This window comes from Cygnus atratus, chromosome 17 (genome assembly GCF_013377495.2).
Source record: "Cygnus atratus isolate AKBS03 ecotype Queensland, Australia chromosome 17, CAtr_DNAZoo_HiC_assembly, whole genome shotgun sequence".
In the NCBI taxonomy this organism is placed as follows: Eukaryota; Metazoa; Chordata; class Aves; order Anseriformes; family Anatidae; genus Cygnus; species Cygnus atratus.
The window spans coordinates 12230954-12244446 of NC_066378.1; the positions used below are offsets into that span (position 1 = coordinate 12230954).

The following is a 13493-nucleotide window of genomic DNA, read 5'->3' on the forward strand; positions in this document are numbered from 1 at the left end:
GGACTGGCTACTGCACACAGGTGGGCTGGTGACAGTGCCTTGCCTTTGCCACCTTGCCAGTGAGACACTGTTTTCCTAGAACACCTAGGATTCCTCTGCCACCAGTGGCCTTTTCACTTGCTCTAGCCCAATTGCAGCAGTAACAATATCTAAAATGGCTGTGTGCATGTCCTTTTGGCTGCCTGGGTTGCATCTGAAGCAATTGTGTCCTGACCATGCCCTGCCTCAGCTCCCATTACATCAGTGCTCTTGCAGTTGATCTAATTAAATAAATTATATTTCCTACCATCTTCACCTCACTTCTGTGCCTAGACTCTCATGGTCTGTTGCCATTTCAGTGCAAGATCTCATTGCAAGGAGCTCTTCAGGAAGCTCAGCACTGTGCAGAACTAAATTTGACCTTTCTGCTTCACCTAAAGCTTTGGCTCCCTGCAGGGTCAAGGCTTTGGGGCAGGAAGAACTATTTCACCATAATTTTTCCCATGTAGGTTGTTAGTCAAAGCCTACTTACAGTAAACAGAGCAATTAAGAGTCTCTACTGTAAAACTAGATTTACAGCGTACAAGAAATCATGCTGGCAAACAAGAGTCAAATACGAAAGCCATCAGCTAGAAGGATTGGGATATTTTTTTCTCTAAAACTCTGGTAACTTTCCATTTATTTAATCATGTAGGACCAAATGAAGAGAAATATATATCCAGAGGTGAATTAAAAAAAAATGATACTCTGCATCACTTTTAAATTGAAAATGCAAAACAGTGGTCTTGTATGTATCTGTATCTTTAAGGATTGTTTTAATTGCTGAATCTGATTTGTTTAAATGGGCATAAGCTAAAATCCATGTTTAATGGAGTGAATAAAATACTTTCTGCAGGCCCTACTCACTCATCAAATTTAGCAAAGATCTTGCTGCAACACTTTTTAAAAATGAATCCACCCACAACTGCATTTGTACCCAGGCCAGTTACAACAGCTTGGGGAATCTGTAGCAACTTGAAAAGCAGATTTTTTTGGGGGTATGCTTTAGATATCAGCTGCAAGTGGCTTCTTATAGAAATTAAAATGAAAAATCCTGAACATCTTACCTTCTTCCCCTTAAATATATTTCAAGTCACCTGTTCTCAGCGAAGCCTGAAGCAAAAGCCCCGTTGCCATTGAGCAACCTTCATTCTGGTTATCATTCTGTGCAACAAGCAGTGATCTTATTAATTTACTGGGCCTCCCTAGACCTTTGTTAAGTTGGTTGTGTCTAAGTTTAGAGAGACACTTCCATGTAATGTAATGGAGAGGAGTTACACAGCAATTAGCTCAACTATGAGCAGGGTAGAACGATTTCAGAACCCTCTCCAGGTTTGAGCTTTGTTATTAAAAGAGATGCTGCTTTGGCATGGTGAATAGGACTGACAAAAAAGCAACTTTACATTCTCTTCTTGTGTAAGATGAAGCCTCTTCGTTAGCTTATCATAAAGTAACGGACTATTCCTTTCCATTAGGGTAAAAATTATGTTGAGATTTATGCATTACCCAGGAGGACTGTTCTGACCATGATTTGCAAAGCCACTGCTAAAGCAGGAGCGTTCACCGTAAGGTGCTCCAGAAAAGTTAATTGTTGCTGTAATTAAGAGATATGATTTGGTGATCATGTGCAATTCAGGTGCTCAATTATAATTAGTTATGTACTAAACATTCTGTAACACTATTTGTGTGTATTTCCTTGCACAGATAGCTGGCTTTTATTTATTTATTTATTTTTGTCCAGGGCTCAGGAAGCCTCTTAGGCTCTTGTTTTGCCATCTGTACTAATGCTGGGTCCCTGTTTGATTATAACCGACATGCAGAGTGAAATCAAATTCACATCCCTGCTTACTCCTGTGCTTTGCACTGTGTAGGCTGAGTCTCATTCAAGTAAATCTCCCTTAGAGCATATTTTTTTTTCCTTGTAGTAAAAAAGATTTCTCTGGATCTGCTGGGTATTTATGGATTCGGCTCATTTGGAGGAGCTGGTTAAGAGACTCTTTTCTTTTGTCGTTGAAATGCCATCATTTTGCTCTCTTCTGCTACCAGTTAATCTCTCTGATGTGGGTCTATATGGAAAGTCACCCATGTTTTGTTTCTTTTCCTCTATTTGAAGGTTTTCCTTTCATTGAAGACCCTGACTCATAGTTGAAGTGCTCAGTTGTAACTGTTTGTATGTTAACACTTTGTGGCCGCATGTCTGTTGTTCTTTGTCCTTCTGTTTTTTGTTTTTTGTTGTTTTTTTTTTTTATTTTCCCATCTGCTTCTAGTTGAGACAATCCAGAACAATCCCATCCTCCTCATGGAAAGCAGCCCCCTGGGTGCTCTCCAGCACCAGGACAGCTTCATGGAAACAAGTATCCCCGTGCCCGTACTGAATTGGCAAGATGTTTCCAATAAAAGTGCCGGTTTTGCTGAGTGTGTGTAATCTACACTTTTGTATTGTTGTCTTGGGTACTTGGGGTGCTTTTTGGAGATCACACTGTTACCTCCTGGAGCTGAAATCTTCATGCTGTGTCTCAGGCTGTGCCACATGAACAAACTGCTTGGGATCGTGCTTGGGGTCTGGGAGACCCAGCAGGAAAAAGAATGAGTTGGCATTACAGTGCTGAGTTTGGAAGGGGAGCCTGCTGCCACATGCTCAGGTTTTTTCCTTCTGTGGTGGCTGTGCTGCTGGGAAGAGGCTTTGGCACAGAGACGTGGAGTCCCCGCGTGGCCCTGCTCATGTGCAGGATCCCCTGGGAACGGCTCGGTTTGTCCACACCGTGCAACTCCCCAGCGCTCAGCCACACTGCATCGTGGCCAGAAGTCTAATGCCTGTCGGATCAGATTTTGTCCATTTGAGTATCTCGTGTTTGGACAGTCCTTGTGGCTCTGCTGAATACACTGACTGAGGCTTTCAGACCCCAAGGTAGCTGTATGTGTTGGCTTTTGAAAATTAATTTTGCGACTTCTGCCTTAAAAAGCAAACTTTGATGCATTCGTTTTGCCTTATTTTACCGTTGTAAATGCTGCATGGCCTCATTTATTCTGGTGGTGGCTGGTGCTGCATCTGTGATTTTAATGAGAGTTGACTTTGTTTTGGTTCTTTCCTGTGTCTTACTTGCCCATTCTCACCTTTTTTTTATTTTGCATTGGGTGCCTGATTCAGCCGCCTTTTTTTTTTATTATTATTTTAGTTTAACAAGCTGACCCTTGCTGTTCATGAGCAGTCCAGTTACGTTATGTGGTCATACAGGATGGCAACATCGCTGACTATCCCAGATAGTCTCTCCCTGATGATTTTCAGGTGTGCAGTTGCCATGTTGCCCGTGCTGTGATGTTCTGTAACAAAGCAGAGGGAAAGGATCTGGCACTATTAATTAAGCACTTTGGAGGTCAGTGATGAAATGCCCGTTAGCTGTTATCTGATACATCCTGCTGTCAGGACAGGGCTTTCAGAAGCTTCTCTGCTCTCTACCCTGTGTTTCAAGAGCACAATGTGGCCAAGCAGTGCTTGGTTTGACTGCAGCAGGTGCTGATTCCTAGTTCAGCCACTGGGAATGGATCTCCAGAATCATAACGACTTAAGGACAACAGAAATTTGTGTTGAAATTTTGTGTGGCTCTTGATCTTAGGGTAGTAATTGCAGAGTGCCCAGCACTGGCTAGTGACTGGTGCAGGCAGGGTCTGGCCTGTGCTGAGCAGCTGGCTGGCTTCTTTGTTTTGTTATTGAACCTTCCATATCTTCAACTGCTTTCAGTATTCCCTGCTTTGGTGGCACAGCCCAGCCTGCAAAGAGCATATACCGAAACGTGCCGTTTGGATGCCCCAAGGACTTAACTCGGTGCCAGCAGTACATTAGGAGGATGGCCCAGTGCCGTTCACTGAGTGCGAAACAATTAGTAAGAACATCGACGAATGGGTCCATAAACAAAAAGGTACAGCACTGAAATGAGTATTAAAGACCCATAGCCAGGCAAAAAAAAAAGTGATTTTGCTTCTTATGGCAGCTCTTGTAGTATTGCAGTTAAATCTCAATTCACGCATCGGTCTGCCATGTGCTGCCGGGAGAGGGGTGCTCAGGGTGCCACTCGAGCCAGGTCTCCAGCTTTGGGATCTTCCTCGCTCTGGTGAGGTCTGCTCTCAGACATGGTACAAAGCACATTTCAGCCAGCGCAGTAAACCAGTGGCACCTCTGTCCACCTGTATCTAATGTCCTGAAGGAACAGCTAATCTTGATGGTTGGTGGCTAAACTTGATCTTTCTGGTGCTGGTCCTGTTCCAGGCATCGGGATTGGGTTGGAAGTGTTTGCTGGAGAAACCTCCCGGGCTGCCACCTGTGAAAAGCAGAACACAGGGCCCTTCTGGAGCAGGAGCAGTCGCAGGGGCTTGGTCACTTTGTGCCGGTGTGGCAGCATCTGCTGCGTCCTGCCCCGGTCACATCATTCCCACAGACAGCCCCCTTGGTTTCAAAAAGGCAAGAACCTTCCTGCCCGAGGGATTTGGTACAAGGAATACACAGAGTTTAGGAAAGATGTTCTTAGTTTGTTTCTTCGTTTTTTTTCTTTTCTTTTTTTCCTGTGAGTCAGGTCACAGGGTTTTGTCTGGAAGTCGCTGTCACAGCAGCTTTGGGGTTGAGGAAGCCTGGCTAAAGGGGCAGTTTTCTGCCCACGTTTCCTGCCCTGCTTTTTCCTGGCCCTCATTTTTCTTAGAAACTGTAATCTTTCAGGGACAGAGGGTGCATAGCTTGGGAAAAGGAAGAAACATGACAGTAACCCAAGTGGGCTGGACGCAGGGACGCTGCAGTTGGGCTGCATGTCAGCCTCTACAGGGCAGACTCCTGCCACCGACACACAGCTTGGTAACAGTAAAACAGATTAGGTTTTTATACGAGTGAAAATGACTCCTGTGGTGACACTAGCTAGCGTGGTGCTGGAGGGGCTGTTGAAGTGGGTTTTTTGTGTTGATTTGTTTTGTTTTTTCTTCAGACTCAGAAATCCGCAGTTAGGCACAGAAAGCCAGATGACTAAGAAAGCAAGCCCAGAGTGCCACTGTTTTTAACTTTACTTATTTCCAGTACCCGGGCCCATGAAAAAAGGAGGTAAAATTCACACAGAGCTAAGCGAAGATAAGCTAACAGAGCCAGAGCCGTGATCAACCCATTTGGCCCAGCCTTTCCTCCTGTGTAGCATTGGTGTAAGACTCCAGCTGCTTCCTAATTCAAGCCACAGATGTTTATTTTTAAGGGAGAAAAAGAAGTTCAGGCCTCGCGGGTAGGTGCAAGCTAAACCTGAGCCTGGCATTTTTCCTAGTTGGACAAAGCCAAACCTCTCCTTGCATCTGACCGAGTTCAGGGGAGCTGACAGTCATCATCTGTGTTGCAGCTGTGTCGGGGCACCCGTGTGATGGGAGGGATAATTGCAGAAGGATCTCACAGTCTGTACAGGCAAGGAGAAGAAGGGGTAACTCAGAGAGGTGAGAGGGCTGTGCCGGGTCACGCAGTCAGTAGGTACCTGCAGTGGGAGTGAGACCCCTTACCCTGTCTGTGGGGTTGAACTCAGCCAGCTCCTGGCTTGGCTCATGTTCCCCAAGCACAGCCTCTGGTCGAATTGTCTCTCCTGCCTCGTGCTGGTGCTTTCTGCAGGAAGAAAACTGTGCTGGCCTAGTGGGGCTGGCTGGGCTGTGGATGCTGGTAGCAGCCTTGACAGCCAGCAGCTTGAGGCAAGGTGAAAAGTGGAGGAAAGTGCTGAGAAAGTGATGCTGGTAATGGCCTTTCAGGCACAACGTGGGCAGTGTGTGAAGCTCATCATCAGGTCAGGCTCCCGCTAGGACTCAGATCTTGCAGTCCACAAAGCTTTTACACAGAGCAGCTTGTGGCCTGATTTTCCCTGCAGAGAACAGAACTCTTTTACCGACACTTATCTACACATTTTCTGCTTCATACATTCTCTTTCCCTCCGCTGCAGCAGGATTTGTGTGGGCACAGACACTGCTGCTGTGAACTGAAAGATCGGAGGAAGCAGAGCAGTAGCCCCAAGCAAAAAGATCTGTATTAAAATAAACCAGTTGCCAAAACAACGCCTCGTGTCAGCTGCACACTGGGATCAAATTCAGGGATTGCCAAACTGGCTGAAGTAGGCGGAGGATGTTGGTGCAGGGGAGTAATTTTCCTGTGTTCCCCGTGGCATCCACTGCCCAGCTGGGCACAAACTTTTGCCCTGTCTGGAAAAAAGCTCAGATGCTGCTACTCAGGTACAACAGAGATGGGCAACATTAAAGCGATAGTAAATAGCTTTGCTTCTGCATGTTACTGTCATACCTGTGTTGCCTGCTGTGAAGCACGTGGTATTGGCACTACAAACCCTCTGCAGTGCAGGATGTCCCAGAGACGTTTAATTTGGCCTCAGAGCATCCACAGAGGGGTGGGTGCTCATACCACTGTTACAGGGGGAAAAATGAAATGCAGAGATTTTATCTTGACTTTCAGCATCTCTTGGTTTGCCAGTCCTGAACTTTTTTAGGTCCATTTCCCTCTAATACATGTATAAGGTCCACGTGAGCATGCCTTTAAATCCTCCTTTTCTATATTTATGTACTAGAGGGTTAAGCCACACTTGGTAAACCTCAGGTTGGGATCTAAAATCCAGACTTGCATGTTGTACAAAAGAAGCTCTGTTTTCACAGAGACTGAGCGCTCCCCGATCCACCAACACCGATTGGAGATGTAAGTGCTCAGCACCAGGCTCCTTTTTCCTCAATAGTCCCTGTTTTAGTTTAACGAGTGTTGGCTGTATCCATCAGCAATAAAATACAAGTTCAAATTTAGTCCCTGCCAGGCATGAAAATGTTTTCTTGATATTTTTTTGCATTAATGCTTCTATCCTGGAGATGTTCATTTAAGTCTAAATGTTTCAAGAAAACAAATATCCCCTTTTAAAGGTTGTTTTTTTGTTGTTCTCCTTCCCCTGATTATTATTTTGTCTCAATGTGAATATATAAAGTTGTATATATTCACATCTGTATGTATGACACATGGTTCTGTTCTTGCTGCTTAAATAAGTCTGCCTGGATTTTGGTTTGGGGTTTTGGATTTGTTTTTTTTAGCTAATTATTTTGCTTTTCTCAATCAAAGACTGCTCTTCCTGCCACATGCCTCTTTGCCTGCTGTGGTGTTTGCTTCCTTTTCAAACTAGAGCTCCAATGAAATGTTTTTCATTCCAATCAGTTTTGAAAGGTTTTTGCATCTACGAGCCTTGTTTGCCTCCTCTTCCTCCTCTCAAGTTCATCTTGCCCAGCCTCTGTCTGTTGGTCTAATATTTTGATTTCCCTGTTTCAACTTTGTAGCAGATGTTGTTCAGTCTCATGGTGCCGTCTTCATGGAAAGCGCGTCCCTGTCCACCCCCATTTCAGCCCCTCAGTTCAGGGGCTTCCGGAGAGCCAGTGAGATCAGCATTGCCAGCCAGGTCTCAGGAATGGCAGACAGTTACACTGCTTCCAACATAGCCAACAGTAAGTGTTTCACCCCCTCTGACACTTCTGCTCGCCACCACACCGCTGTCTCAGCGCTGTGCACCAAGCCGTCCCGCTCTGGCTCAGAGCCACGCAGCTTCTGTCCGTCTGTCTGTCTGTCTGGGGTATGCTTTCCATTTATAACAAAACCTGGAGCTATTTCACCTTCACCTGATTTTGTCCTAGTCAGTGCTGCGTGTTATCGTACCCCCTGGAGGAGCCAGATTATGACACAGGGGCCATTGCCGCGTTATGCATGTTGGACTGTGCTGGTGATTATGGTGTAAATTGTTCAAAAATGGTAATAATTGATAACTCTGAGCGCCATTTGGCTGCTGTGTGTGGTGAGGGTTAACCCAAAGGGATGTTTGTGCACTGCTGTTGATAAGAGTCTGGCAGAACTAGTGGGGATCAGCACTTCTAGATTAATAATGCAGGATGTGGTGCGTGGCTTGATGCAGATTACTTAAACGTGATCCGCAAGAGGAGGGGACAAATAAGCCCTTCTGTAATGCTGAAAGGCAGGAAAAGGTTTGGGTTATTTATTACTTCGCATCGAAAATTCAGCTCTTCTGTAGCCTGGAGGGCAGCTCCAAGAGTCAGTCAATTATGAGCCATGTCCCAGAGCAGAGTGAGGAGAAAAAGGATGTTGTTTTTTATTTTTTTATCAAAACCTGTATAGCTTCCCAGCTAACATAGTGAGGAACAACAGCCCTTGTTAGCAGTTCAGCCCGTTCCTCATTTCAGCTGAGGTGTGAGATTAACAGAATATATCCTCATGGACCTCTGATAAACTCAGATGGAAGGAGGCTGAAAGCCAAACAAATTTAAAAACCAAAAAACCTTCAGCCCAAACTTCTGTCCCAGAAGGTGGTGAAAACTTAGAGATAGTCCGTTCCCAGCATGTTAAATTACAGGGCTATGAACAACTTGCTTCGTAATTAATTACTGAGCTTAGTAACGCTCCCTGAGGCAAGTGTGAGCTGTTGGAAGTGCGTGGGCACGGGGCAGAGGCTTCTTGTCCTGTTTGAGGCGACCTTTGCAGCAGGAACACACTACCTGCCCTTGGACAAATGAGCTTTTCTTCCCTGAAGCACATCCGAGAGCCGATGCTGTAAGCCCAGCGTGCGTTCTTGTATTTGTCCTGACGAGCCTTCTCACCAGCTGCTTGCTAACTTTTAATCTGCACAGGAGGAAGGCTACTCGGGGAGAAGGTGTTTGTTTTGTGCTTGTTTCACACCCACGGAGAGCTGCCAAGCTCGGTCGGCCCAGGAGGGAAGCTGGGGGCTGCCGTTGTTTGTTAGGAAGGGTTTGTGGTGGGACGGTGCCTGAAGGCCCCACGTAAGGCCCCGCAGCCATCCTGCCTCCGCCAGCTGAGGGCAGGGTCAGGCCTGCACGGCGCTCGTGCTGCGTAGGTGGGGAACCCGCTGGCGAACAGGGGGGGCACCTTTTGCTGCCCTCGTGTCCATCAGCGCATCTCCCTGCCTGCCTGCAGAGGTCTGGGCAGTCTTACGGCTTTCCTCCAGTTATTTTGACTTACGTTTTGTGTGAGGTATTCCTGCGCACACTTCACAGCCATCAAAACCTGTCTGTGACACCAGAGGGGAGAAGTCTGGCCCTCAGCACATGCCTGGCGCTCCAGAGGCCCCACCAGGTGCAGGGAGAAGCTGCCAAAATGCTGGGCAGCACAGGGCCACACAGGATGCCTGTCCCCAGCACCCGGCCTGTGACCAGCCCCGTTCCTTCTCCCTGCTGTGAGGGTGTCTCAGCCCCTTCCTTCACCTCCCCGTACTGGCACAGCCCCTCAGCCCCGGCCTTGCAGCTCATATGCTCAATTATGTTAGCGCAGTGGCTGCCTGAAGCTGATACACTGAGGGCTGGATGTGGCCTGCAGGCCACAAGGGTGCTGCAAAATGGCGCTTCCCCTCTGGGAGCCCGCCCTAGGGTGCAGCTTCCTCGCAGCGTGAGCTTCTGGAGGATGGAAGTGGTGTTGCCTGCATCGTGTGTGCTGTAAGAAGTATGATTTCTGTTTTTTGTTTGCTTTTGTATTTATTTTTCTTTTTAGAAACCAAACACCACCTTAACCATTGTAGAGGGTTTAGCCTTCTGTCCCAACTTGCACTCCCTCACAAATCCCCCACCCAAACTTCATCCAAGAGACCCAGGCAGCATAAACATGAGGAAGTCCCTTCAAAGGGAAGAAAACTCAAAGGGCCATCAAGTCAGGATGCAGACTTTGCTCTTCGGATACCCAACCTGGACATCAAGAAAGGTATTCTGGAGAGACCTGCTCCAGTCAACCTCCTCTCGTTCAGTGGTCACAGATCCTCACAACAAATCTATGCGCTTTCACTGAGGCACTTGCAATTTCTGGTTGCATTTTAACAAGTACTTCTGTCACTTTGCTCCAAAGGTCACTCCTAACACTGCTAACATCTGGCAAGAGCAGGAGTTCTTCTAGGCAGAGTTGGGGGGACAACACTTCTGCCTCTACCACCCTCGTATTGTCTTTTGAGCTCAGAAGAGTTAATCCTGGCTGCTTCGTACAAAGAATCTGGAATTACCCAAGCTGGGGACTTGCATGAGAAACGAAAGGTTGGGACGTGACCAGGAGCTGCCAATTTGGAAGGCAGGGAATCAGAAGTGGCTGCGAGGAGGTGCCTGTGTGATCTGGAAAAGCCGTGTTGATCCAGCAGTGCCCTCCTTCTCTTTTCCCTGGCTCTTCAAAATCTCGAGGGCCGTTAGGATGTCCTCAGGTGGCCTGGGCATTCAGCACACCAGGTTTTGGGCCATGGGGAAGTGCTGATGCTGTAAGTCTCTGCACTTTTCAGTGGTTGTGCTGGGCTCTGGAAGGAGCTGATGGGTCCATTTCTTAAGTTCAGCATCGGGGCTCATCACCAGCAGCTTTCCCTTAATAAGAAGGCTTTGTTGGATTGTACCTTATGCCTGGCAGCTTTCCTGGAAGTCCATAAAAAGGGAAAATTGTTACAGAGAAAAACAAGTTTGAGGAGAAACTCTGCCAAAACCCCAGCTTGTGACCTGCATGCAAACTCAGCTCTTCCTGTTGCTGTCTTCACCTGACCCATCTTCTCCTTTCCGTGGCTGCTCTTCCAGGCCAGAGCGTGCAGGAGCTGAGGGCTCCTTGCTGCTGGGAGAGCTGCCCACGCCGTCAGGGTCAGAGGCTTTGGGCTGAAACGTGCTTGTGTTGGAGCTGGAAAGGATGTGTGTGTTCAGGGCAGTGTTGAAGTGTGGTGGTGTGCGAATGGTGGCTGTCAGCCACTTGTGCGTGAGCTGTTCGGTGGAAGAAACTTTCCTGAATTTTCTGTAACTTTGCCCACCCAAATCTCAGTGCATTTTTAAGTCTCCCATGCAGTGGAGTCCCAGAGCCCCTGGCCCAGAGCTGGGCCAGGCGTCTCTGTCACCTGCACCATGGTGGCCTCGGAAGGCAACGAGGACTTACTGGGGATTGCCAATCCTGGCAGCATGTGCCGTAGCACCCTGCCTTGTGGAGCCTTTAACATCTCACGTGGGCTCCCAGCATTCAGATCCTGTGCAACGTGGCTGAGATCTGGGTGCTAAAGAGTCTTTCACTCCCTGGTGAGAGCTAAAGGAGTTTGAAGCAGGGCTGGAGATAACCTGGGCACACACTGCAGTGGGCAGAGCATGCACATCCTTCCTCCCACATCCCACAGGAGACATGTCTTGTCTTCTGCTTTGGATCGTGAATTCCCAGGCTCACTGCATGTGAGCCTTGGATCCCTTCCCTGTGGTCTGGATGAACGGCGAGTTAATACCTGTCCCCTAGTGCTTTTGTATGTCCTTAAATAAAGGAGAGCTCAAGTGCTGCTGCCTCTGTGTTTTCCTCCTTCGGGTTGAGCAGACAATAAGCCCCGGGTTGGTTGTTCCCTCTTAACAGTGCGACCGTCAGGGGAGCAACTTCCTGGCCTACCTGGAGCGAGGGGCCAGCGCCTTGAAATACCATTTGTGACAGACTGTGCGTGCATGTGAACCCGCTTTGAACAAATCTTTTCCTTCTAGTTGCTGCCAAATGGTGGGGAACCAAAAGGATCGACTATGCTCTCTACTGTCCTGATGCCCTGACGGCTTTCCCCACGGTTGCCTTACCTCACCTCTTCCACGCGAGCTACTGGGAGTCCACAGACGTTGTCTCCTTCCTGCTGAGACAGGTATGGTCATCCTCCCACCCTGATCTCCCTTGGGATCTGTTTCTGCTGGGAAAAAAAGGGGGGGAGGATTTTTATTTTTCCACTGTACCTTCCATTACTCTTCTTGATCTGTAGAGATGAGAAAATACCCTCTGGGCAGGTCCATCTTCTTCCCTGTCTTTTTGTTTCTGACCTGTGTCACTAGCAGAGCTGCACCCATGCAAAATTAACGGATGGGTGCTGTTGCACCCGGTTAGTTCAGGTCTGGGTTTTGTCATCAAAGCAGGCTTTAGGCAGTCTCACCAAGGAGCCTTGGAGTGAGCCAAGCAGCCTGGGGCTGTTTCCCATCAGACCACAGTGGCAAATGATGGAGGCACTTGTTTCTTGCAAGTGAGCTTAGTTCTCTGTGTGTGTTTGGATCCCAAGTCCGAAACTTAAAGAAACTTGTTGGTGTCTAAATAGAAAAAGCACCAAATTCAATAAAACCGACGAAGTTCTGTATGAGTTTGACATGAGTTGATAGATAGGGCTGGGTTTCTCATTTTGGCTTTCTGAGTTACTGCGGTCTCCTCTAGGAACCCAGACCATCATCACTGTGCTGGGATTTTGTTTTCGTTCCTCCAGTACAAAGCAGTTCTCCTGGGGCTAGGTAAATGGGGATTTCTGCAGTCCAATGCCTCAGACTCTGTCAACCTAAATTCGGCCTGAGATTTAAATTCACTGTTTAAAATATGTTTTTCCTAAACAATTTTTTTTCTTCAGTTCCTTGGGGGATGAAGGGGTGTTATTTGCCTTACAAAGTATGAACCCCCTCAAGGAAAGGTACTTAGAGCATGGAAGTGGAAAAAAAACAAAAACAAAACAAAAAGCAACTCTGTGGATTGTGTTGCCCACTACGGCGCTTGGATTTGCTTTGTGTTAGCTCAGCTGTTAAGCTGTCCCCGCTCTCTTCCAGCCTCCTCGACTACAGCTCTCAATTATTTATGACTCTGTTGGCAAACTTTCTTTCAGTGCTGTTTTCCAAATTGTGTGCGAACTATAAACAACAGAGATGTCGGTGCTGGTGGCAGCAGAGCAGTAGCGATAATCCAGCGAGACCCTTTCTTCTCTGGCTGTATCTCGCCCAGCGAGACATCTCCTTGCTTGCATACACCTCGCCAGCTCAGCTGCTGTGAAACCACAGCCCCGCATCAAACTTAGCCCAGCGGGGCTGAAGGCAGTGAGGGACCCGTAATTTGTGCCTGAGTGGGAAGAGCCGCGATGGTCTCACACGTGAAAGGCCCCCCTCCCAAAATAGCACAGCCAATTACTCAGGATTCAGCCCAAACCTGGGGCTGCAGCACAGTGTGGTACTTCATATCTCGCAGCTCTCCATCTGCTCAAAGCCTGCCAGTGGCTGCCTCTGCAGTGTGGCAGTCCTGCTTCCCCAGTGCTTGTCTCTACTCGCTCATCTCTGCCTCGAGACTGTCATTTTTCTCATGCCCTCCCCTCTTGCTGTCCTTCCAGAGCACCACACCACTTCTTCTCCTAATAAGGACTTGTTTCTAATCTCTGGACAAAGTGTAAAAGAAAGCTGTTGGATAGTGTTAGCCTCCAAAGACTGAATCTTGTTAAAATACCCCAAAAGGGACTCAAAATAGATTCCCGATTTAAATAATTTTCAGTAAAACTAGTTATTTTGTTTGCCTTGGATTTCTGTGAAATCCCTCCCCAGCAATCTCACCCTCCCTGGGGTCCTTTTTCTGTTTCCCGGGAAGAAAAACAACTTCAGCTCTGCAAAGCGAGCTGGTCCGTGCCAGACCACTACTGCCTGGGTCAGCC

General features: G+C 47.6%; 1 protein-coding gene across 10 annotated transcripts in view; it reads left to right on the forward strand.

Annotated features, from left to right (window-relative positions):
• Positions 1 to 13493, forward strand: part of PITPNM2 (phosphatidylinositol transfer protein membrane associated 2) — a 135533-nt gene that overhangs the window by 112992 nt on the left and 9048 nt on the right. For 4 of the 10 annotated variants that reach the window (XR_007708940.1, XM_035564931.2, XM_050714141.1 and 1 more), the window contains 2 exons: positions 7342 to 7506; positions 11545 to 11693. Coding sequence is in view for 9 of the 10 variants with exons in the window: in XM_035564931.2 (XP_035420824.1) it covers positions 7342 to 7506; positions 11545 to 11693 (314 nt within the window). In the remaining variant the exon portion in view is untranslated. Of the gene's footprint in view, positions 1 to 2285; positions 2436 to 7341; positions 7507 to 9571; positions 9779 to 11544; positions 11694 to 13493 lie in introns of all 10 variants that reach the window. The other 6 variants (XM_035564930.2, XM_050714139.1, XM_035564933.2 and 3 more) reach the window with 4 other exon arrangements.